This window comes from Hibiscus syriacus, unplaced genomic scaffold (genome assembly GCF_006381635.1).
Source record: "Hibiscus syriacus cultivar Baekdansim isolate YM2019G1 unplaced genomic scaffold, ASM638163v2 tig00003041_pilon, whole genome shotgun sequence".
NCBI lineage: Eukaryota > Viridiplantae > Streptophyta > Magnoliopsida > Malvales > Malvaceae > Hibiscus > Hibiscus syriacus.
Window position 1 is genome coordinate 4,358,021 of NW_024061960.1, and position 24,645 is coordinate 4,382,665.

General features: G+C 34.4%; 4 protein-coding genes across 5 annotated transcripts; all 4 read left to right on the top strand.

Annotated features, from left to right (window-relative positions):
- Positions 1 to 656: 656 nt before the first annotated feature.
- LOC120169426 (D-aminoacyl-tRNA deacylase-like) lies at positions 657 to 4,625 on the top strand. Its single transcript, XM_039177571.1, has 9 exons — positions 657 to 779; positions 871 to 1,051; positions 1,134 to 1,276; positions 1,369 to 1,432; positions 2,280 to 2,332; positions 2,614 to 2,669; positions 2,908 to 2,982; positions 3,200 to 3,388; positions 4,282 to 4,625. The coding sequence occupies exons 1-9, from the start codon at positions 672 to 674 to the stop codon at positions 4,367 to 4,369; spliced, it is 957 nt and encodes a 318-aa protein (XP_039033502.1). The 5' UTR covers positions 657 to 671; the 3' UTR covers positions 4,370 to 4,625.
- A 3,164-nt stretch (positions 4,626 to 7,789) lies between these two features.
- On the top strand, positions 7,790 to 10,342 carry LOC120169434. Its single transcript, XM_039177581.1, has 4 exons — positions 7,790 to 7,837; positions 8,314 to 9,168; positions 9,421 to 9,947; positions 10,032 to 10,342. The coding sequence occupies exons 2-4, from the start codon at positions 8,386 to 8,388 to the stop codon at positions 10,138 to 10,140; spliced, it is 1,419 nt and encodes a 472-aa protein (XP_039033512.1). The 5' UTR covers positions 7,790 to 7,837; positions 8,314 to 8,385; the 3' UTR covers positions 10,141 to 10,342.
- A 5,916-nt stretch (positions 10,343 to 16,258) lies between these two features.
- Positions 16,259 to 22,041, top strand: LOC120169445 (heat shock protein 90-5, chloroplastic). 2 transcript variants are annotated; one of them, XM_039177590.1, is made up of 19 exons: positions 16,259 to 16,592; positions 16,833 to 16,906; positions 17,021 to 17,146; positions 17,232 to 17,325; positions 17,412 to 17,495; positions 17,621 to 17,764; positions 17,967 to 18,083; positions 18,335 to 18,382; positions 18,483 to 18,560; positions 18,651 to 18,755; positions 18,833 to 18,973; positions 19,429 to 19,521; positions 19,693 to 19,770; positions 19,861 to 20,115; positions 20,526 to 20,628; positions 20,762 to 20,936; positions 21,020 to 21,125; positions 21,504 to 21,593; positions 21,683 to 22,041. In XM_039177590.1, exons 1-19 carry the CDS (start codon positions 16,338 to 16,340, stop codon positions 21,893 to 21,895), a joined length of 2,379 nt encoding a protein of 792 aa, XP_039033521.1. In that variant the 5' UTR covers positions 16,259 to 16,337; the 3' UTR covers positions 21,896 to 22,041. The 2 variants fall into 2 exon arrangements, with proteins under 2 accessions (XP_039033521.1, XP_039033525.1); XM_039177594.1 differs by lacking the exon at positions 18,651 to 18,755.
- Positions 22,042 to 22,874: 833 nt separating this feature from the next.
- Positions 22,875 to 24,136, top strand: LOC120166838 (peroxiredoxin-like 2A). The gene is made up of 4 exons (XM_039176032.1): positions 22,875 to 23,285; positions 23,386 to 23,494; positions 23,568 to 23,888; positions 23,983 to 24,136. Exons 2-4 carry the CDS (start codon positions 23,459 to 23,461, stop codon positions 24,031 to 24,033), a joined length of 408 nt encoding a protein of 135 aa, XP_039031963.1. The 5' UTR covers positions 22,875 to 23,285; positions 23,386 to 23,458; the 3' UTR covers positions 24,034 to 24,136.
- Positions 24,137 to 24,645: the final 509 nt, after the last annotated feature.

Here is a 24,645-nt window from a genome sequence, read left to right on the forward strand (position 1 = left end):
TGATGACAGCATCAAAACCGTTTCACCATCGGGACCGAAACTCAGTCCCCCACCCACCGTAAAACTGCGTCGATCGTCGTGAAAAATGTCTCGAAGAATCACCGAATTTTTAGATTTTTTGTTACTGTTTTCTGGTGATTTCAACGACTATAGTTGTACGTAAGTTACACAATCGCCACCGCCGAATTCCTTATCTTGCTTCGAACAAAACCCGACCAGTGGTGACCCTTCCTCGTCAAAGGTGAGAGATGGCATGAGGTTCAACTTTTAATTTTTAATTTTTTAAAAAATAATATTTTTATTATTAAAAAGGTAAAAAATTAGGAAAATATAACCGTAGGCACTTAAAAGCGAAAGGAAAAAAACATTAGACATCTACTTTTAATCAATTTTCTTTAGGTACCAAATCGTATTTTTATGTATAGTTTAGAGACTAAAAAATATATTAAGCTTTTATTTTAACATGTTTAAAAGTATAAAATGACGACGTTTCATCATTTCTGGTCAAAAGTTGGGCGTGCTGGCGCAGCCTCACTAATATTTACAGTGACGCGCATCCGTCTCGTCAAAACCCGTTGGCTTTGGCGCAACCAGTGGGCAGAAAATAGAACTCCCGATTTCAGCTCTTTAAATTCTACAATTTGAACGCAAAAAATAAATATAACCAGAAAATGGTGACAATATTAGTAGCCACAACAAGCGATCCGGCCTCAATCAACCCGGCCAACGCCCTCTTGGCCATGCCCGGTTGGGTTCCCGCTCCCTCTTTATCGCAGCAGGTCTTTAATCATTTATATTACTCAATATTCCAAATCTTCATTTTTTGTTGCGATCCATTTAATTTTATGCATTTATTTGTATGATCTTTAGGGAATAAAAAGCTTTTCTAATCAAAATGTTCGATTACTTCACCACGACAAAAGCATTGTGGAGGAGGACGATTTGGATCGCCGTTGGGAAGAAGCCACCGGGGAGGCTGTCGATGAGGTTATTTTCTTCAGCAAACATACGGCTGTTTCGAATCGCCCTGCTCTCACCGTTCACCCAATCGGTAATTTATTTTTAAAACAATATTTTTTTAGATACTGGGATTAAAGCAAAGATTTGTTACTTTCTTTGTGTGTGAAATGTAGGGATACCTCATTTGCGCGAAGGAGATGTTCCGCCACAGGGTGGGAGGCCCGGTTGGGCAGCACCGCCTGACCCTAGGATGGGGCCTTGGCTTAGGCATTTGAAGAAACTTGCCCAGTCTCATAATTTGGTCCCTGAATTTGAGGTCACTTTAATTATTGATTATTGCTAGACTGCTAATACAATTTTGTTTACTTTCTTTTTTCATATTAATGGTATTTTTAAATATGATTTTAGATAACCTTGGAGGGTACGCATCATGGACCCATAACAGCCAAACCAACAATGTTCCTTGAGATCGGTAATGCGTTAAAGTCTGCAGTATTTTCTTTTTTATTTTTATTCAGCAGTATTTTCTTTTTTTCTTTTTATTATTGTTTTTCCCTATCAAATCTAGGAGTTTAACTACAATTTCATTTGTTTCATATTCATTTTGATGTGGCCTCATCTGTTCTGAAGTTTACCCCCAAAACAATTCTTGAAGGAAATTTATGCTAAAACTGGAAACAAAAATCAATACGTGAATAAATTAATGGAAAAGCGGCTATCTTGGTTTACATGGGATGGGATGAATGTTGCACTTTGTTTTACAAAGAAGGGATAATGATCTTACTTCTTTAGCAATATGAAACTTCTCTAAGGTAGTTAACATGGTGCATACTGCATATTTGCCAATCAGGTTTGGATTGGTGTTTTAGGATGATTTGTGTTGCTAGCATACCTGTACATACACACTAACTGAACTGTTCAATTGATATATGGATATGGTTTTTGTTTGAGATTTTCTTTATGTACTCCTTTATTGAGGTGAACATTGCCCTCTACTGATAATTTCCGAGCATGCTTTTCATTTTTTATTCAGTCACTTGTCAAGTGTGAGATCACCATTTGCATTATCCCCCTCATATGATCTTCTTTGCTTTTAAATAGATAGCTATTGAAATGAAGAACATTTTTTGTTTCGTGTTTGCTTGATTTCAGCTGGAAGAGTTTTTAAGTTGCTTTATATTGTGACAATTTTTTGTCTGATAACCTTCCTTTACTGCAAAATACTTAAGCCTCTGTCAGATGGATTTCTGCAATTATTTATAGGATTTAACTGCTCTCTTTTTCTATGTGTTTAATATGCTTTTTTTTTTTTGTTATAGGCAGTACGGATGAGTACTGGAAGAGGCAAGATGCTGCTCAAGTCATGGCTCTAGTTGAGTATACATTTATCATATGTTTTATTTCAAGAGTTATTAGCACAGGTCAATTGTTATTATTCCTTTGTCATTTTGTTTTCTGGAATGCTCATGACATTTTGTTGAATTACGTTCAATTTTACTTTTAATGTCCTAAGCGAGTTAGATGATACAACAAACTTTGATGGTTGAACATGGATAACATTTTAGTACATTTAATTTGTGGCACCAAGTAAAATAGATAGATTATTAGAGGTGACAGGCTTCATTCCCCAATTTTTCTTGTCTGTGCTTGAAGTTGGTTTGGGAAGGACTTGGGCTTGGAGGTGATGATGCAATCGGAAACTGGGGCAGGTACTGACCAAATAACTGACATAAGTCATTAGCCTTTTTGATGCTCCTACTACTGTATCTATTTTTATTTAACTGTTTCCATCCTGATATTCTTAGTGGTAACCAAGCATATATTTTTGCCTTGTTTTCTGACATTCCACTTTTGTTTTCTTTGGAAACAAAGAGTTCCTCTTTCATGATAATATGCCTTGCATTAGTAATGTAACCTGGTATTTTATGATTTTTTTTTATATTCAAGGGATAATGATAAAAAGAAAGTGCTTCTCGGAATTGGTGGTGGGCACTATGCTCCTAGGCACATGGATATAGTATTGTAAGTAGTTCTTATCATTAGCTTTTCTGTATGTGCCTGCAGCCCTCATTCTTGAAATTGTTTTTCTGCTTTCCCATATCTCCCTTATGTTGAACTTATCAGCATGCCTTCGAAGTTTTTTGTTCTCTTCCTGTTTCCAGGAAAAAGAAAAAAGTGTTTGGAAGAGGTTTTTTCCCTATTACTAACCTTATCTTTAAATTTAAACTTCCAATTGCAGAAAAGAAGGTGTTTGGGTAGGCCACCTGCTTTCTGGATATTGTATACCAATGGAAGATCCAAGTCAGTCAAAGGTAAATGGAAACACAGATGGTATTGGTGGAACATGGAAGCAATCAATTAAAGTTGCATTTGAGGCTACAAAATCAGCTTTCCCTGGCGGGGAAGTTTTGGCGCATCTTGATCATAAGTAAGTTTACTGATAATTTTATTGAATGACGTCGTGGTTATATCGTCAATGTTTTTGGTTATATGTTGGATTATTAATTTAGAAATATGTTACGGGTTATTTTTGTAGCCTATATTAGTATTCGTGTTAATTATCTTATAGTTATTAGTTTATCAGTTTATTAGTATTTTGTTAGAAGTATTAGGAGATGTCTTTTGTGAGTATTTATATTATTAATATTCTTTACTTAGTAGGAAACTTGATTTTTGGTCTGGAATTCCCTACGACGAGTTCCACTATTAATCGAAACATGTGGTCTTAACAATTTGGTATATTCGTAAAATATTTCCAAGTATTTTGCTACAGCTAGAAGCAATATAGGACCGAGTGACCGAGTGTCCAGGAGTTGCATGCTCATTATCTGTAGTTTTTAGCTGGATTATATTGAGCAACATACACTGACTTGTGTCACTGAGTCTTGAAGTTTGGGTTGGAGAACTAGAAAGGGAAAAAAAGGTATGTAAAGTAAAAAAAGGTCTTTGTGTGCCTTTCCCCATCTAGCTTTCGAGTCGTAGAGCACTTCTTTTATAGACACGCTTGCAAATACCTTGTTGGTTCTAAATTTTTTTCAAGACTCGGTGCTCCATTTGACAATGCAATGGATTGTGAAAGTATAAAATTTCAAAATAGGGTACATAGTGACTCCTGGATTTTCATTTTTCTTTGGCCACTTCAAACAATTTTCAGTGTCTGCTTGAGATAATGGATTCTAAATGATTGTTGAAACCCATCTATGCACCATTGGTATCTTCCATCTTGTCAGCCATGCTTATTATCTGCTATAATTTCTCCAAGCTTGAGCACATGTTGGATACCATTTCTCTATGCCTCTTAATGCTTATTCCTGATTTCAGGAGTTTGAAGGGCTGGCAGAAAAATGCAATTACTGCATATTTAGGTGAGCTGAACATTAAAATCGGAAAGCCAAATGATTTTATTTGATTGATGTCGGGTTTTGGATGGACCACTTTTCCCTAGCGATAGCTGCGCAAGGGGTTTTTGTCGATGCAGTAGATTGACAGATACAGATTATATACTATAGTTATTCAGCCAGCTTCTGTACAATTTTGGTCGTGAAGCAAATTATACGACACTGAATAGCAGCTCATACGAGGATGATTGAAAAAGGCGCTGTTGATTCATTATTACTTCATGCTTTGTATTTTTATATCCAGTCCTTGTTCTTTTTAGAGCTTAGGCTCAAGCTGATCATTACATGGACTTTTGGTACTAAACATATGACTTGGAAGTATCCATATAGAATTATTTATGTTAATGATGAATAAAAATAAAATTAATCTTTGCTCCATAACATACATGTCAAAACCCCCACCTGGAAAGTGATTTGTAGGAGTTGTGCAGCTGCCAAAAAAGCAAGGGAATTGGCCGACCAAAATGGGGCAGAATTCAGCAGATTTTGTACCCCACACATACAGGCAACGGAGATTGTGTCTTGCCTGGTTTTTGTTGTTTTTGGATTTTTAATATGAACAACTATAAACTATCTGGGTTCTTATTGGTTTAAAAAACTATTGAAGATAGGAGAATGGGCAGATTTCATGACACTTTTATCATATCATCGAGTTAGGGGCGGATCTTTATGGTGCTCGGGTATCTCAGGCAACCCTTCATCCAGGGGCGGACCTCCATGGTTTCGGGGGTATCTCAAGCAAACCCTCCACAAATGTCACCCTTAATACAAGTGTCACCCCTCAAAAGCGTCATCCCTGACGCTCTTACAACCTCTGAATTTTTGTCTTGGGTCCGTCTTTGCATCAAGTTAAACCAACTCAAATGGATGTTTTTTAATTACTTTATTTAGGGTTAGTTTAGTATTATTATCAAAAAAATATTTTAAATATAGAATCAATTCAAGTTAGAAAAATACTTATGATCTAAAAATTTACATTTTTTTATTTTTTTATATTAAGAAAAATCATATTTTTTTCTTTTTTATAAAAAAAAACTATTACTTTATTGTTAATTTAAATTATTTATTTTATTAAAAATATATAGTTTTTTTTTTATTTTTATATTATAATATCTTTATATATATATTGTAAAACTAGTAGGAAACCTGAAAGCGCCGAGTTATCAATTTTGCAGAAGAAGGAATAAGACAAAAATTATATGGTTGTTAAGACTACTTTATTATTCAAAGTCCATCAATCCCAATCGGTACTTGAATTGAGTGCAAATATAATCTCTCTATCCATGTAAGCAGTATTTTTAAAATTAAAATAAACACAAAACAGTTGAGATCTCGAAGTGGCAGCATCGTTAACAGAATATACACCATGTGAAACTGTTACTTCACTTGCTTATTTTATGCTATCTTTAACCGTCCAAGCTCCAGAATTTCACTTATTACTATTTTACTATCCCCAATCCCCAATCAGACAAGAATGGTGATCAATGAAACACAATATTATCTTTTTAAAATATTTAGTCTTACGAGGTTGAAATAAACATTTTCTTATAATAATTGATATTTTTATTAATTTAAAATTTAAAATTAAAAATTATATATATATATATATATATGTATATATATTTGTAAAAATATGGTTTGAGTCCAAGGATTGAGTTAGCCTATAAAATAGTGACACGTAATAGATACAAAGTTAGTTGGAGGATCCGAAATGCACCTTGCCAAATCCAGAAATCCCTTACCATCTATTTTAACCTTTTTCTGTTTTCCATTACTTACTTACGTCACCATTCATCTACGTGTCCCACCCCTTCACCAAAGGATATTTACATCAACTAAGAAAAAGGTTGTACGTTATTCTCGGCGCATTTTATCACTTCCTTAATTCGGTACACGTGTCATATACCCATTCGTAAGATCATCTAAATCGTGTGTTTGGTCCCCCACAAAGCAGAAAGTGTTAAACGATGAGCTTTCTTTCTAGCCACTATCCCCTTTAGGGCTTTAACAATACGAAGGAAAATGACAACTCAAGGTCTCCTTTAAGGTTTAATTCTGCTTTTAATTACCCTAGTATTCTAAAATATACATCTTGGTATCTAAATTTGGCTTCAAAAATTAACTTTATGCTCTTTTTTTGGTCTAATCGTGTAGCTAAACTTGATTTCTTGATCCAATTAACACTATGTGAATGAATGAAATTGATTTCTTGGACTGATTCTGTACTTATGATTTCTTTATCCAATTAAATATTTCAATTTATCAAATTCAAGGATCAAACTTTGCATTTACCTTATTATTAATAAGTTCAAATTGATAAAATTGTTATTATTATTAAAATGATAACACAAAAAAATGTATTCAAACAACTTTAAACATTAGATTGACATGAATTTATCATTAGTTTGATAAGATTAATTAGATTTTATGTTGAGCAAGTATATTTGGTCGATTGGCCAAGTTGTTCATATTTGTTCTCTTATATTTCCTTAGATCATGAGTTTTAAACCCGCTATTAGTATCCTCTTTCCATCTCTTAGAGTCCCCTTCCCTTCTCCTCTAAGTAGGATTAGGATAGATTTAGAATTTATCAAAATAAATAAATAAATAATATAAAGATTTAATCTGAAATTTAGTACAGTGGAAGGACTAAAATCAAAATTAGACCATCCTTTATCAAACTGAACACGTGTAGACGAAATCACGGCAATCTTCATCATCATCACTGGTTTCACACTAACAACTTGATACTTCCCTTTTGTTATTCTCTCTGCCGGCTTGCAGATGATTTCTCCGGTGGAATACAAACAAACAAAAGCGTTTTGACTTGAAGAACAGAGCTCAGGTTTCGGACATCTTTGTCGGCTTCGAACAATTCAAAAAGAATAAAGTCAAAAGGAAAAGGAAAAGGAAAAAAAAGAGAGAAAGATTGTTCTGGGTTTTATTTCTCCCCCTTCTTTTGTTGCTGCTTCTGCTTGGTTGGAAGGACAATTTGATCCAATTTTCTTATCAAAATATCAGGTAAAGCGGCGTTACATTGTGTTTAATAAAGTTCTAAAAATGGGTTGGGGATAATTAATGCTGAAACTGAGTGTAATAAATGAAAGAGTTGTTGTGAGGAGAAAGTCACCCAAAAAAGATCAGAAAAAAGGAAAACAGAGCCGTTTGTTTGGTTTGCCATGGCAATTAATAGCAGATACGTGTATAGATTTGACTTTTGACCCGTTTTATTTCAATGTTTTTTTTTGGATGATTACAAATCTCTCATTTATTTATTTCACTTTCTAGTTTTTACTCTATTTCTCTTTCATCTGCTGTTGAGAATCCGCTCTTGAAAACACACCCAAAGCTTCTTCTCTCTTTAGATCCCCTTTGTTTCATTTACAACCTTGGTTTTTTTTTCTTTTTACTTGGCTTCTTTGCAGTGAATATTGGTGGAAGTTCGAGCTCTTAATCAACGGAGACGACAACAGAGAAAGGTACTTCATAACTGTAACTTATATTAATTATTTTGTTAACTCTGTTTTTTGGGGTTTTGTATTTGCTGGGATTTGCTTCAGGTCACTGATAATTCTCTCCTTTTGGTTTTCACTACTTGTTTTTCATGTGTTTGAGAGTTAAACCAATCTGGGATATTTATTATAAATAATAATTTTGATGTGTTAGATCTGATTAGAGATGGAAAAGTCGTTTTTTAGGGTTTTAAAATCGGTTTAAAGGGGTTGAAGGTTTATGGAGGCTTTTGGAAAAGTTAAACATTTCCTTTTCTCCCCTCGTCTTTTTGTATATTGAGGACTTACTAAAGAAAGATTCCACGTGGTGAGCCTAACATGAATCAATCTCTTCACACTGTTATTGCTGTATATATTTGGATAATTATTAGCACACATTTTTTTTGGATTGTAAACCGAACCGTGGATTGGTCTTATAGGGCTTTAATTTTTGGTGCATATAGTTGGATTGCTGTAATTCTTTAGAGAACGAAGAAAAGCCTCCGGCTTCCGTTGGACTGAATGCAGAAGGATTTATGAAGGGTGATCAGAATGGACTAATGCTTGATAAAAAGGGAAATGATGGGGTTTCGGAGAAGACAGGGAATGGATGGCCAGCACGAAAACTAGATTGTTCTATGAGTGCAAATGACTTTGCCAATGCTGATGAAAAGGAGGCCAGAAATTTTGTGACATCGAATTCTCATTCTTCGAACAATCTGGATTCATTTCGGGACTCAGTTTTCTATATGGACAAAAGTGTGATGGAATGTTCATTGCCCGAATTGGTAGTTTGCTATAAAGAGGGTACATATCATGTTGTCAAGGACATCTGCATCGATGAGGGAGTTCCGACTCAGGACAAGTTCTTGTTTGACAGCGGGGTGAATGAGAAGAACAATTCCAACTTTCTCCCCTCTGAAAACGATCAAGACAGTAAACCGATGAAAGAAAAATCAGAGAGTGATATATCCATGCAAGTTGGTTCCATGCCTCCTGAAGAAAGTGAAACGGACAATGATACTGACAATGAATGTGGTTCTAATAAAAGTCTCCATGCTGATATATGTACGCCAGATGTTTCCTTATCTCTGGAAGAAAATGAGCCTAACGAGGGAATTCTTAGTCGATGTGATTCTAAGGATTTGAAATTGACAACGGAAATGAAGGATGATGCAATGAAAATTAGCACAAATGATGTCCCAAAAGAGGTGTTTACCCTTGGAGAGTTGCTTTCCATGCCAGAATTGAGCACAGTGAATTCCAATGCCATGGCTTCTGATTACAAAAGTAATGGAATCGAGCAACAGTGCTTTGAGGTAAACTTATCTTGGTCAAAGTTCCAAAAATCCCGTACTACTATGTTGAAATTCCTTGAAATAACAATACGGATTCACCTATGTATGCTAGGAAACATGCATGATTACATTTTATCTTCTGATTTCTGCATTCATGTTTGGATTTAGCATCAAAGGCGCCACTTTTCTAATAATTATACTCTGTGTTAAGTTGGGAATCATTTAGGTTCACATCTTAAGAAGTAACATGGATACATTTTGATTTTTATGCAGAATTCAAGGGAAAAAGAAGATACCGTGACAGCTCCTTTGGTTTCTGCAGATAAAGAACTAAACAATAGTGGCGAGAAAACAATTCTATCTGCTGCTGCATCCGGCTCTGTAGCTGAAGAATTGGACAGTGGGAAAGGGGAAGCTACCAGGTTTAGCCCTGCTCAGGCCTCGGCTTCTGAGAAATCTACCAGCAATGGCCTTGTCGATGAGGTATGTGATGATAACAAACTGGTTGCTCAAAGCATCGCATTTGGCTCTCTTTCTTCTGCACCAATATACTGCAAAGATGAGGGATGCCACAATCTTGACCGTGAACCTCCCGAGACTGGAGGTGCACCCAAGCTTGAAGGTACAACTGATCTGCCTTTTTCAAACAATCTTCAAAGTGGATATGGGGAGTCTAGTTTCTCTGCTGCAGGGCCGGTAACAGGTCTAATAAGTTACTCTGGGCCAATAGCGTATTCAGGCAGTCTCTCTGTTCGATCAGATAGCAGCACAACAAGCACTCGTTCCTTCGCCTTCCCAATGTAATTTACCAGCAACTATTTGTTTCTTGCTCCTAACTTCTTCGTCTATAACCAATGCGCAACTATTACCTTTATTTTTTTCAGATTGCAGTCTGAATGGAATAGCAGTCCAGTAAGGATGGCAAAAGCGGATCGGACACATTACCGGAAGCATAAGGGTTGGAGGCAGGGCCTTCTTTGCTGTAGATTCTGAGAAGTTCTAGTCGATCGTAGGTTATACAAATTTTTATTATTTTCACTTATCAAGTTATATACATAATCCCTTTACCTGTCGTTAGCCGTGTAATTGGCTGTAGGTTTTAGAGTGTAATTGCTTGGCGTTTCAATCCCATGCATGCAAATTGAGCTGCAAGCAATACCCTATAACATTCATATATCATTATAGTATTTGTTTTTGGTTTTCACTTTCATGTTCATAATTAAGACTTTTTGTTTCAACACCAAACATGCTTTATGATTATGATTATGAACAAGTTTGTAAGGAAGCTTGAAGACACAGTTAAATAACAGAGATAATAGAACAATAACAATCAAGGGGTTAACCGGATGTAAGTGATAGATCTATGTTATTTGAACTTTTCATTTTCTTTACAATATTTGCATTCTATACTTAACATACTTGATGTACCTTCGCTAGACCCCTCCTGTAAGTCACATTTTTAATGTCATTTCTCCATCTATCGAATCCCAAATTCTCTGGAGTTCCATATTCTTTGATCAGTTACAGCTCATTGATATAACCCATTATTAGGCTCAAGTGATCTACAGTTAAATCACCCTAAGTAATCGACTAGCTAAATCTACTATCTGACATCAAGATCTATTTACCATGCAATAGCCATCATCACCCTAGTCATGACCCCAACATTAAGGACCTATATATAAATTATCATGCAAGAGAAGGAGATGATCACACTTTCTCTCGATCTCTCTCGACTTTTCATTTTCAACTCACTTACTCTCCCTTCTCTTCAACTAAATAATCGTTTATGATTCTTTATCTAAACCAGGAAAGGTGAATCGTAAAAAATCACCACAACCCTATTCCTCTTATCAACAATACTCAAATATAATGATGAATTCATATACACTCACCCAAGAAACCAAATATGATATCATAGGATGCCATTATGTTAAAGGGTGCTTGAAGCAACTGTCATCTATCACCTGAACAATTGAATATATAAATATATATTGGAGTTGATTTTCCTTGTGGAGGTTGAACTCACAGTTTTTTAACAGCTGCAATTTGTTAATATATAAGTAATAATTAATCATCATAATGATAGTTTAGGCCTGTTAATTTGTTATTTTGGTCAAGCAGTCGGACCCTGTTGTCCTCGTTCTTCATTTCATCACTGGCCTTTCATGGATTTTACTACACATGCACGTGTTTTGTCATTGAAAAACAAAAAGCCTTACTTCCAAACTCCAAAATTAACATTATTTCCCTGTCTTCTTTTACCTTTTATCTGACTACCTTGTATTCTTCCAATGTGTCATTCAATTTTTTGTTTTATTATTTTAATATAGTTTATACTAAATTATAGAGCAAATTATAGTAAGTGGACCCCTAAACTTTTAGGTGTTTGTATTTGTCATCAAACATTTAAAACTCACAATACAATCATTGTACTTTTAATTCGCTATTACTATGGACACAACCCTTCGTTGTCGTTAAGAAAAGCTAATATGACACGCTTAAGTCTCTTTTTTATTTCATTTTCCCATCAAAATATCCTAACCTTCCAAATTGGAAGTTATCGCTCATATCACATGCGTCGTCACCATATGACGTTCTTTCGATTGACGTCGTCATTGCATAATTCCACTTATTTTCCTCTCTCAGTTCCTCTGTTTAGATTCATCCAAGGTCAACTAGTAGTACCAAACCTTTGGCTCCTTTTATTGTTATTTATGTCATCATTTGGGGTTTTCTTTATCGAAAAGACCATCGAATTACTCCTTTTATTTATTTCTTTCTTTCGATTGAAATTTGTAAGAACATCTTTCAGTCTCCTCAAATCTCAATCGAAACTAAAAGCTAAAACTTTTCTATTAGCAACTGTCAACCGCTAAATTAGTTTGAAACCATACTATGTGCATCTTTTGGCCAAGCAAAGCCTTTCCACTATTGGGATTATATCGACTATCGTCTGTTCATTGAAAACTAACCAAGCTCGATATGAGTAGTTTTCCTTTTATTTTTCCTTTACTTCTTTGCTTATTTTTGTTGTTTTCTTATTATACTGTGTTATTGATGATTATGATTGTGGACGATGATCGAATAAGATCAGTAATGGTGGATCAAATTTTGTTTGGTTTGGTTGGTTATATTTGGGGCTTGAATGAAATTATGGTGATGAATGGTTCAACAATTGTGGGAAGATGGTGGACCTCTTGAGTATGGCTCGAAGATCATAGGAAGATAATAAAATTCTTAAGTATAGTTCAACTTCAGATGACTATAACTTAGGTGATTCGAATGACGACTGCCAAATTAGAAGCTTAAGGTTTTTTTTAAAGAGAAAATGAAATAGAAAGAAAAGAATAGACTTCAACGTGCCACTTTAATTTTTTTTTAACAATAATTGACTATGTCTATAGTGACTGTAATAATAACGAATTAAAAGTTCAATGATTGTATTGTAAATTTTAATAATGATTAAAATGCATCCTAAAAGTCAAGGACCATTTGTATAGTTTACCATATATTATATTATATGCTAATAACCGTAGAAATAGGTTGATTTATGAACTTTTTTAAAGCATCAATAAACATAAACTGGGGTATAGAGATTTTCAATTAAAAAAATGCCAAGAATGAATTACATCATATTTCTCTATTAAGGCAAAATAAAATTATGGGGTGATAATTAATATGCTTTTAAAAGCTCCTAAATTACTTTTAAAACCCTAAACCCTAAATTGCTAAATTTAGCAGCGTATTTGATGCTTTTTGATGAGATATAAATATGCTTTGCTATGATAAAACAAAGGGAAATATTAATTGGTATTGACATTGATTTAAAGGTGATTCTTAAAAGTAATTAATTCAAGAGCACACTTTTTTCAATTATGATTTTCATTTTGAATTTGTCCTTGAATTTTAAAATATTCTAATTTTATTTTCATTCTAAATCAGTCTTTAAACTTTTGAAACTTCAATTTCATATCCAAAATACGACCCTCATTCTAAATTGGTTCTCAAACTTTTGAATATTTCAATTCCATCCCTAAATTCATCCAAATAAATAATTAGTTTCAACAATAGTTCAACCTAATTTTTTTTCAAACATATAATAATATAGCTTGCCCTAACAATTTTATTAAAGGGGATGTGATTAGCATATACTAATAGTTTGAGTTGAAATTGAAATGTTTAAAAGTTTGAGGACTGGTTTAGGGGTGAAATTAGAAGATTAGAAAGTTAAGGGAGCAATTTAGAATAAAGATAATAATTTAAGGATGTTTGATGCAATTAACTCTTAATTAAATAATGTTTTAATTAGTAATCAAACGACCTGTATCAGGTGTGAAGCCTCTTAAAAGGCAAACTATATATTTATGATTTTTTTGCTTGTAATTACGTGTTTTGGAACTCTGCATTTTTGTGCTTTGTGTCTGCTCTTCGTCTCTTTCTTCTTTGTAGATGGGGTTCCCCTTCCATATAAAAACAATCCCATGCTCAGAAATCTTGAGAGAAAACTGATATGGAGCTGAGAGGGATGTTCATTAGTGTGCTTTATTTTTTCTTTTTCGCATTGCAAACACCTTGTACCTGCCTGCAATCATCAAATGAACAAGGTAAACTACAAAGGTATATGTTTCTAATCATGTGTATGATATCTAACAATGTGTGTTCAATGCTTCCATCATGTGCAGCAAACACACTGCTTGTGCCAAGGAAGCTTAGGTTCAGCCAGGAACACCCAGTAAGAATCCATGTAGATAAGATATGAAGTTGCAATCTCCTTGTTAAACTAATCTGCAATTTCTGCTTCACTTTGTGTCTTTGAACCAGTCAAAAGGAAATGTAGCTGTAGCTCGACTTTCTATACCAAGCACCAAGAAGAAGGAAGATGTTTCAGGTGAAAAAAAATAAAGATGGGAAATCGCATTTTCTAGTCTCACTGAAGCACTTTGTTTATGTTTTGTGCTGAACAGAGTCTAGGGTTTTTCAACACTCAGTATTCCTCCATTAATACTTGGCAGGGAGAGCAAAGCTGGAAGAGCAAGGAAGAAGGCAAGAATCTAGGTTTTTTTTTATATATTTAAACTAAAGAGTTAATTGCATAATACATCTTCAAATTATGATTTTAATTTTAAATTAGTTATTTGACTTTTAAATGTTTCAATTCTATCCTTAAACTATAATTATCATTCTAAATTGGCTTTCATCCTAAATTAGTCCCAAACTTTTTGAACATTTCAATTTCATCCCAAACTATATGTATATAATAATCACATCCTTTATTAATAAAACGATCGGGTTTCTTGTTGAATTTTGATGATTAAATCAAGGTATCTGATTGAATTTTCAGATTCGGATAAAAATTAACAGGTCTAATTTCAGGAACTCGCATAAAGGGTGGAAGAATAAGCACATAGATTCAAGGAGTAGGAGAATATGTCTAAATTTACTGCAACCGTGTTCATGGTTTTACTAATTGTATCTTCTCTGAAAATTTATTTACGTCTATCTCATATAAAAATATTATATTATTAATATATTAGTGCCTATCTTTAAAAAAAAAATTATGGATCCGTTACTGCTTGTAAACTTAAGATTATTGTTGTACATGTCGAATTTAAACTTAATTTATCCTTGTAAAGGTTTATTCTTATGAACATTTTAAATAGCTTGATGATGGTTACTCAACTTTAACCATTTCAGTTAAATTTGCTTTTTTTTCCCTTTTGCTTCTCTTTGTTTATATGTTATTCGTATTTATTAAATCGTGTTCTATGTTAATTTTTATTTTTTATATATTAGATTAAAATAATCAAACTCAAAATCATGTAATTTTAATCAACATAAACATAATTTTTAATGAAAATGACCAAATAGATAAAAACGTGATCTTTGAAATGAGTACATGATTGATGAAGTTATAATCCAAAGAGGTAAATATAAAATGAATACATGATCCTTGAAATGTCAATTTGTTTTGGTGGTACGAATGTCACCCTTTGTCTCTGTCTTGGGTTCAATTATATATCAGCAGCAGGAATTAACATTTTCCTATACTTTACTATCATTATTATTAGACTTAATATAAAAAATACTCTAAATTATTTTTCTTTTCTTATTTAAATGTCTATTTTTTTGTTAATTCAAATGTGTAGCATTACAATCGTTATCATTTTAAGTGTCTCGACTGTAACAACCGTTAAAAAATTATATTAAATGACATTCAAGTAATTTTAAAAATTTTATTAAAAAAGCTTAAAAATATTTTTATATTTAAAAAAATTAATTTCTCTAAAATTATAAAATAAAAACTAAATCCTAAAAAATCTTATTCTAACCTTACCATCTTCCTTGCCGACCATGATCACCGATGCCGCTACCGTCCTTGTCATCTCTCTTGTCGATCGTCGTCATTCTTATTGTTACGATTGTTGTTGGGTCGCGATTTTTTAAAGTCTTTTTAGGTTGGGTTGCGTGGGTGTCATCGGATTTTGGGTCATCGATATCTTGTAGTCATGTAAAAGTTCGATCAAAGATAATGGCGGTAAACGACCATAGTTGATGTGAGTATTGAGATTGGATTTAAGGTTTTTAATAGGAGTTTTTTTAAAATTTGAGAATTTTTTTTTAAATAATAATTTTAAATTTTTATTTTAAATAAAATTTAAAAAATTACATGAATGCTATACGTGTCATTTGACGAAATCTTTTAACAATTGTTATAATCAAAATATTTCAACTAATAATGTTTATAGTGTTAAACACTTGATTGATAAAAAAAATTGACGAAATCTTTTAACAATTGTTATAATCAAAATATTTCAACTAATAATGTTTATAGTGTTAAACACTTGATTGATAAAAAAAATTAAAACACCTGAATATGAGAAGAAAAATATAGATAATTTTTATATTAAGTCTTATTATTATTTGTAAGCTACAATTACAAGGAAGAAAACAAGGATAATATTGTAGTAGTAAGTTGCTGAAATGGCCGAATCTAAGCCTTACAATTCCGAAAGCAAGAAGTAACCCAGAAAAACCAAAACTTTCCCCACTTGTTTCCCGATTTCTAGAACCTTCCACTCTCTCCCTTAACCCCCCCCCCCTTTTCTCTCTTCTTCTCGGTAGGGTTTTTAGTTGGCAAAACTTTATCTTCTTGTTCGACTAGCTATCTCTCTAAAGTCTTTCCCTTCATGGCTCCAGTCCTAAGTAGAAGTTTAGCTACTCCATCTTTAGCCTCTCTCCCTTTGACACACCCCAACAAGGCCTTCAATCTCAGAAGCGCTTTTCTACCTCCAAATGGCCTAACCAAGGCCTTCTCTTGCACTGGATTGAGGTGGAAACTTGAGAAGAGAAACAACCGAATAGCTTTTCGTTGTGAAGCTTCGGCAGTGGCTGAGAAAGAGGCTGAAGAGACCTCCGGGGAGAAATTTGAGTACCAAGCCGAGGTGGGTTTCCTTTTCTTTTCATGGGTTTTGCTCTTTTGGGGGGATATTTATGGATTTATGTAGTGGACTCATTCGAAAATGAAGGAAAATTCTGCCACTTAGTGTATTATGACACTTGAAAATTACACTTATTGTTGGATTGAACTTTTGTTGGTTAAAGGTAGATGCTTGTTTATATTGAAAATGTTTTATCCTCTATATTCTATTCTGAAATTAATACAAGGTCACAAATGATTGCAGGTTAGTCGCTTATTGGATTTGATTGTTCACAGTCTATACAGCCATAAAGAGGTGTTTTTGAGAGAGCTTGTAAGGTGAGCGTAAATGAAGACTCAGTTTTCGTTCAAAACGTTTGGCTTCATAGATTTTCACTCATTGTTTCAACCTAGAGATTAGGCAATTGACAAAGTTCCATTTTGGTGCTTCAGTAATGCGAGTGATGCTTTAGATAAGCTTAGATTCTTGAGCGTGACTGAGCCTTCTCTGCTTGGAGATGCTGGAGAACTAGAGATTCGCATCAAACCCGATCCAGATAACGGGACTATCACTATAACGTATGATTTTTATGACTTCTCTTCCTGACAAAAATTATATGTAGAGGACTTTATATAAATAGAAAAGAAATCAATGGTTTTTCAGAGATACGGGTATTGGAATGACAAAAGAAGAACTCATTGACTGTCTTGGAACAATTGCTCAAAGTGGTACATCTAAATTTCTTAAGGCTCTTAAGGTAATTTCTTCCTCATTTTTAAATATTTCTCTTATAAAATAAAGAAAATAATTATGGTTACTTATTCATAATCTTATTACTTGTAGGAAAATCAGGATCTCGGGGCAGACAATAGTTTGATTGGTCAATTTGGTGTTGGATTCTATTCTGCTTTTCTTGTTGCTGAGAAGGTAGACGGCTGTCAGCATAATTGATAATTTACATTATCATCTTCAGCTTCCGCTAGAAGCCATTTTGTTCAATAATTTTCATGCAAATGGTGATTGGGTTGCTGGTTTATTTGTTTCTTGAAAAGGTTGTTGTATCCACAAAGAGTCCAAAGTCAGAGAAGCAATATGTTTGGGAAGCTGCAGCAGACAGCAGCTCCTATGTGATTAGCGAGGAAACTGATCCAGAAAAGCTTCTAGCCCGTGGCACACAGATTACACTTTACTTAAGGGTACTATATCTGTTCATTAGTTTTCTTCCTTTACATCCTATTAATGTATTTGCATTTGTATGTTTAAATATTAAATGAAGATAGTAAATAGAATTGAGGTTTCAATGAAGCGTTTAGTGTTACAATTGCCTTAGAAGCTCCTGGTTCTTCAAATTAACAATTATTCTAAGTGCTAAATGTCTAAGATATTGTTCTCTTGCAGTCAGATGACAAGTATGAATTCTCGGATCCCGCCAGAATTCAGAATTTGGTGAAGAATTACTCCCAGTTTGTTTCTTTCCCTATCTACACTTGGCAAGAAAAATCAAGGACAGTTGAGGTTAGCGTGCATGCTTATGTTATAATTTAGATATCGTTTCTTCCTTCTCAACGGATGGTCCAAGTTGTTTTAACTGGATTAAAAACCCTTATCTTGTTTGATTTTTGTAATTATATATAAAAACAATTAACAGGATTTGTCTATTTTAAAGGTGTTACTGCCAGGTTTTGTTTTGTTATAAGCACTTCAATTCTAAGCTTATTGAGAAGTACCTCTTTAACCGTTCTTTATTATTTTTTATCTTTGAGCAGGTAGAGGAGGAAGAACCACCAAAAGAAGGAGAAGAAGTAAAGCCAGAGGTGCCTTGCCATTGCTTTCTTATATAATTGTTACTAGCAATTAGCTAACTATCTTCTTGGTAAACATGGTGTTATGGTTGGCTTATGTTATTGTTGACAGGATGTGAAGAAAAAGAAGACAACTAAAACAGAGAAGTATTGGGACTGGGAATTAGCAAACGAAACAAAACCAATATGGGTGAGTTTTGTTATTTCTGCTCACTAATATACAATTTAAGATGCTCCTTTTTATTGAGAATGTCACTTTATTTTCATATGTCTTTTGTAGATGCGTAATCCTAAGGAAGTTGAAAAAGAAGAGTACAATGAATTCTACAAGAAGACTTTCAATGAGTTCTTGGATCCACTTGGATATACTCACTTCACTACCGAGGTATGCATGCAACTGTACTTTATGAATTGACTCCCTATGTGTAAGTAGTCATTAAAGTTCCTTTGAATATCATGCAGGGTGAGGTGGAGTTTAGGAGTGTTCTGTACATTCCCGGCATGGGTCCTCTGAACAATGAGGACGTAGTAAACCCAAAAACAAAGAACATACGCTTGTATGTGAAACGTGTATTTATCTCAGATGATTTTGATGGAGAGCTGGTAAGTTTTAACCTGGTCACCTGATAGTTGTTTTTGCAATATTTGCTTTTGCCAGAATGACTTGTGAGATTATATCATGGTTCTTTATTGGATAAATTTTGGATTATTAAGAAATTTTATGACTAATTTATTTCAGCTTGGTTTGATATCCTGTTCTCCATCCATTTCTTGCATCTTTATGATAAATTCATTAGAGTGTTCTTTGATATTTTGAACTGGAAAAGTATTTCCACATTCAACTTGTATAAGACAATCAAAGACATTCTCTTCTATAAACAAAGTATAAATTCTGGATATTCTCATAGTGTAAGGAAAAGGATTGTTTAATTTCTTTTACCTTGTTCTCTTGTTCAAGGTGGCTGGATTGTGTACTGTACATGACTGTGATGATACATATAGCCTCTCCATGTGTTATCAGGTTTTAACTTGTATTTGAATTTAATGTTATTTTGCAGTTTCCACGATACTTGAGCTTTGTGAAGGGTGTTGTGGACTCTGATGATCTTCCACTTAATGTTTCTCGAGAGATCCTCCAAGAAAGCCGTATTGTAAGATTAATTTTGTATACTTCTCTTTAGTCGTATTTTACTTCCTCATGTGTGTATGTTAATCCAAAAGTATTTTTTTATTCAGTTTAGGGTCTATGACCAACTCTGCTAACTATTTATCAATTATTATTATGTTGCCATATTGAATATACAATGGTTATTGTGTATTAGGTGAGAATTATGAGAAAGAGGCTTGTCAGGAAAACATTTGACATGATTCAAGAAATTTCTGAAAGTGAAAATAAAGAGGTATATTGTTTTATTGGAAGCCGTATTTTTTTCACCATTGCTAACCTGAACTTTATCTACTAACTTGGACTATGGTGAACTTGATTACAGGATTACAAAAAGTTCTGGGAGAACTTTGGCAGGTTCCTAAAGTTGGGATGCATTGAAGACACTGGTAATCATAAGCGTATAACACCATTACTTAGGTTTTACACATCAAAAAATGAAGAGGAATTGACAAGTTTGGATGAGTACGTTGAAAATATGGGAGAGAATCAAAAGGCTATTTATTACTTGGCAACTGACAGCTTGAAAAGTGCCAAGACTGCTCCATTTTTGGAGAAATTGGTTCAAAAAGACATTGAGGTATGTATGTTGATTTGGTATTGGATTTGTAAGGGTCAAAATAATCCAAGACTTCATGTCTTTAATTTGCCACGTGGCATATGGAGCATTTCCAGTTTTCAGGCTAAAATTGATAGATAGTCTAGTAAATTACCCTAATAGAAATTAGTTAAATGTTGGTTGATTGATATAGTAGATAGGATGGCAGAGGTTCTTTTATTGCTTTCATTTTTTTGGATGAATCAATTTATCCTACAGCGAAAGTAGGCAAGTCTATGTACGGTATAACAAACTTCTTAGCAGTAAACAAATAGGAACAATAGAAGACTGTAAAACCGAAAGTACAACTGTTAAATCAAATAATCTATTCTTGTTATTACTAGCACGTTTTTTCTTGTTCCATTATAATAACTGATATAGCTTCTTTTTAGGTTCTCTATTTAATTGAGCCCATCGATGAGGTTGCCATCCAAAACCTGCAGACCTACAAAGAGAAGAAATTTGTTGATATTAGCAAGGAAGACTTGGAGCTCGGTTAGTATTTATTGTGTCTTGTATTTTTTTTTAAATTATGTACTTTCTGGTTGGAGGGACGTCTTTCTTTGGAGGCCTTATTCTTCATTTCAGATGGCTGATGCACATCTGATGGAATTTGTTGTTATACCAGGTGATGAAGATGAGGTAAACGAGAGGGAAACCAAACAAGAATTCAATCTTCTCTGTGATTGGATAAAGCAACAACTGGGGGACAAGGTGGCCAAAGTACAAATTTCAAAGCGACTAAGTTCATCACCTTGTGTGCTTGTTTCTGGCAAGTTTGGATGGTCAGCTAACATGGAAAGGTGAGAGGTTTTATTTATTTCTCTCCATAAGTTAGATACATACATTAACATTGCTTGATTAATATTTTCAATTCATTATGCAGATTGATGAAAGCACAAGCGCTAGGAGATACGGCAAGTTTGGAGTTCATGAGGGGAAGGAGGATCCTGGAGATTAATCCAGATCATCCTATTATTAAAGACTTGAATGTAAGACCATTTTAGTTCAACTTGATTGAAGATATTCTAATGTAGCGTTCTTTTAACTATATGTATCTTTTAATGTGATAAAACAGTTGAAACTTATCATCGAGACCATAAGAAAGCACAAAGAATGGCAGCATTGCACTTAACCCTACTAGTTCAGATAACTACTATGTAGAATTAATGACATATAGTAGTAGTTGCACTAATGAGATACATGCTCCTGATTTGACACAGCAGTTGTACGGTGTTCAAGCTGTAGTGGTGATTAAAATGTTGAGTTGATTGTTAGAGGTCCACTATTACAGAAATGTTGATATATCAAGACTTGCTGCCCTTTTGTTTTGTTTCTTCTGACAGCTGTAAGGTTTATTTTCCTTGCAGGCTGCATGCAAGAATGCACCCGAAAGCAGTGATGCCAAGAGAGCTGTTGACTTGTTATATGATACAGCATTGATCTCCAGTGGTTTTTCTGTAAGTTGACTGGGTCATTTTGTTTTGAACATTTTTGCAGACATTTTAAGTAAAACATTTTTTTTCTTACGGTCCTCTTTATCATGCAGCCTGACAGCCCTGCTGAGTTGGGTAACAAGATATATGAAATGATGGCAATGGCACTCGGAGGAAGATGGGGTAGATCAGAGGACGAGGATGAAGTTGAAGAATCAGAAGTTAGTGTTGCTGAAACTGATGCGAGTGCAAGTGAAGAAGGCTCAGAGAACCAAGTTATTGAACCATCGGAAGTAAGGACGGAGAGTGATCCTTGGCAAGATTAAAAATGTCATGTAAAATTTAAATAAAACTTTTGACAAAGAATCACCAGATGAAAAGAAAAAAACATTTGTGGGTTTGGCTGGGAAAGTTGAGGAGATCAGTCATAATGAATCATGGCTGTTCCTATGGTGGATGAAAGTTTTAGTTATACGTGAGGTTCTGAAGCATTTAATTGAAGTTTTGTGATATTTATGTTTTGGAGTCTATTTCTGTTTCCCTTTCAATCTCCATCAGCATCTTCTGACCGTTTCTAAGCAATGTTCTGACTTCAACAGATAACCTTTAGCTATTGTTTGCTATCTTCCTTTTGCGCCAGCAACCAATGAATATGTAGAAGACATTGAAAAGCTTAGCGTTTCAACATATTATACTATTCTTTTAGTCGAACTTGACAACCAAAGTTGCCGATTGGGTTTGAGTTTCATTTCTGTTAGTTTAATCGCAATTCTCAACTGATGATTATAGTAATATTTTCTTAAAGCAACTCTCGAATAAAATAAAGAACCAGATAAGATCAAACCTCTACATGGGATATCAGGACCATATTTAATACACACCATAGCCATTGTACGGATGAATCATTCCCCATTTCAGCAGACAATGGCTTCTCTCAATAGAAGATTTAGTTGGTGATGGGGTTCTTAAGGAATTGCTTCCAAAGCTACTAGAAGAAGGCTGGGATGCGTTATTACTTTAAAGATCATGAACTCAGGATATGGATGCAATCAACATGACACAATATCAAAAGGTTGATAATCTTTTTAGCTAGCTAAATGATATAAATTTATCACTTGGTATTTGATATAACAGGTGATTTGTTTCTATGTTCTTTCAGGATGCTCTGGAAATCAGAACGTACCTTCATGATCGTTCATTGCTGCAATATGGATATAAGCTAGAGGCCTCAAGGAAATGCCTACCGCAGCTTCTTAACTTGAGCTCCAAGGAGTTATCTTTATAAGATAGAACTGATGCATGCACAGATCCTCTACTGAAATCTTATGGCCTCGGCTCGAGGAAAAACACAGGTACACCGACTAGAAATAACACCGTTCATCAGGTTCAATCTATAGCAAAATCCTTTGGAAGGAGCAGCACTGATAGGTTGCCGGAAGAGTCATTTGCTGGTTTCAAGATTAAAGATGGATACATCTTTAAAGGGATTGTTGCTGCGGGACCTGCCGTGGCTCAAGCCTGTGGTTGTGTACAACCTCCTCCGGTGGTCGACAGTGTGGCACCTTATGCTGCTATTGAAAACATATCGGTTCAGACATTAACTCCTGTGTATAAGGTAGGGATGGAGCCTTTGGTGAAATCCATGACTCCGCCAATGAAAGCTTCGGAACTGTGGCGGGATAAGCCGACTGTTCTCCTATGCATTCAACGGCCAGGGTAAAGAGTTAAAACTGCCGACATAGAAACTATGTTTTATCACCTAAATGTTGAAATTGATTGGCTTTTCTGTCTCCATTTGTTGCCACAATGATAACAGGTGCATCATGTGCTGAGCTGAAGCTCACCAGCTCTATGCCAAAAAGCCAATATTTGATGCACTGGGAATCCAAATGTTTGCAGTTCTTCATGAACATATAGAATCAGAGGTGATTTGTATACTTATTCAAAATATTTTCTCCAGTGACTTCCTTTTCCCTCATATATCGACTTTCGATGCAGGTAAATGACTTTTGGCCACGCTATTGGGGTGGGGTTGTGATATTGGATCGTACAATGGGGTTCTTCAAAGCTCTTGGAGTTGGGAAACTACTTAAAGACAATTTTCTATCAGGATTTTTGTTCAATCCTCGGGCTATTGCAAACTATAAACGTGCAAAAGCTCTGGGAATACACCAGAATTTTAAAGGAGAAGGTGAAATTAAGGGTGGCCTTTTCATAGTTGGTCAAGGAGGAAATGGAATTGCTTACCTGCTTATAGAGAGGAATTTTGGGGATTGGGCTCCTGTACCTGAAATTCTAGAGATATGTGCTAGATTACAGGTAATTGTAGTTCTAAACTGTGTACTTACAAACCATGTAATTGCTGATTATCTCCCAATTATTGCAAACCAAGTTTTTCTTCAACATGATAAAGGATCAGCAGCAAGATGGAGATTCAATCAAATCATCACAAGAATACAAGTGAGGTGCCTTCTCATAGTTCTTAATTTTATACTTGCAGATTCATCATACAAAATAGTACTCGTAATGGCGTTTATTAGTGTGGAACTGAGAGCTTCACAGTTTTTAATGGCGAATAATATCTTACAGAAAAAAAATATTCTGCATTTCCCACATGTCACAGTCAAACATCCAGAATACAGTTCCTACCTGAACTGGGAGACTAGCTGTAATAAATATATTATACTCATTGTTGGTGGCCTTGACTGTCAGACATTATTCCATAGGACCATTATTATTATCATCCTCATTGTCATAAAATAGAATCATACAATAGATTTACATCTCATATCTTTGGGAGTATCAGATTTGTATGTCAAATTCAATGTTAAATTCAAATGAGGACTAAGACAAGAAAGGTAAAGGATAAGACAGTATGATTGTTTTCCCGGACATCTTTCCATGATTTCTTGCCCCCTGCTTAAATGCTACAGATTTCCATGGAAAAAAATCTGCTTATTAAAGGAATCAATCTTCTGATAAATTCCATTGTTCTAATTTGGTCATATAGAACAACAGTTTCAGTACTTAACTTTGTTTCCTTTTTAACTTGACACTTTTACTGAATAACTTCAAA

Bases quoted from the DNA above. Each gene is read 5' to 3' on its own strand.
- LOC120169445 (XM_039177590.1), top strand. From the start codon at position 16,338: ATGGCTCCAGTCCTAAGTAGAAGTTTAGCTACTCCATCTTTAGCCTCT. The intron at 17,496-17,620 runs GTAGACGGCTGT...TTTCTTGAAAAG, and splicing joins CTTTTCTTGTTGCTGAGAAG to GTTGTTGTATCCACAAAGAG. The intron at 19,522-19,692 runs GTAAGATTAATT...ATTGTGTATTAG, and splicing joins TCCTCCAAGAAAGCCGTATT to GTGAGAATTATGAGAAAGAG.
- LOC120169434 (XM_039177581.1), top strand. From the start codon at position 8,386: ATGAAGGGTGATCAGAATGGACTAATGCTTGATAAAAAGGGAAATGAT. The intron at 9,169-9,420 runs GTAAACTTATCT...ATTTTTATGCAG, and splicing joins TCGAGCAACAGTGCTTTGAG to AATTCAAGGGAAAAAGAAGA. The intron at 9,948-10,031 runs GTAATTTACCAG...TATTTTTTTCAG, and splicing joins CGTTCCTTCGCCTTCCCAAT to ATTGCAGTCTGAATGGAATA.
- LOC120166838 (XM_039176032.1), top strand. From the start codon at position 23,459: ATGTTTGCAGTTCTTCATGAACATATAGAATCAGAG. The intron at 23,495-23,567 runs GTGATTTGTATA...CTTTCGATGCAG, and splicing joins ATGAACATATAGAATCAGAG to GTAAATGACTTTTGGCCACG. The intron at 23,889-23,982 runs GTAATTGTAGTT...AACATGATAAAG, and splicing joins AGATATGTGCTAGATTACAG to GATCAGCAGCAAGATGGAGA.
- LOC120169426 (XM_039177571.1), top strand. From the start codon at position 672: ATGGTGACAATATTAGTAGCCACAACAAGCGATCCGGCCTCAATCAAC. The intron at 1,433-2,279 runs GTAATGCGTTAA...TTTTTGTTATAG, and splicing joins AACAATGTTCCTTGAGATCG to GCAGTACGGATGAGTACTGG. The intron at 2,983-3,199 runs GTAAGTAGTTCT...TTCCAATTGCAG, and splicing joins AGGCACATGGATATAGTATT to AAAAGAAGGTGTTTGGGTAG.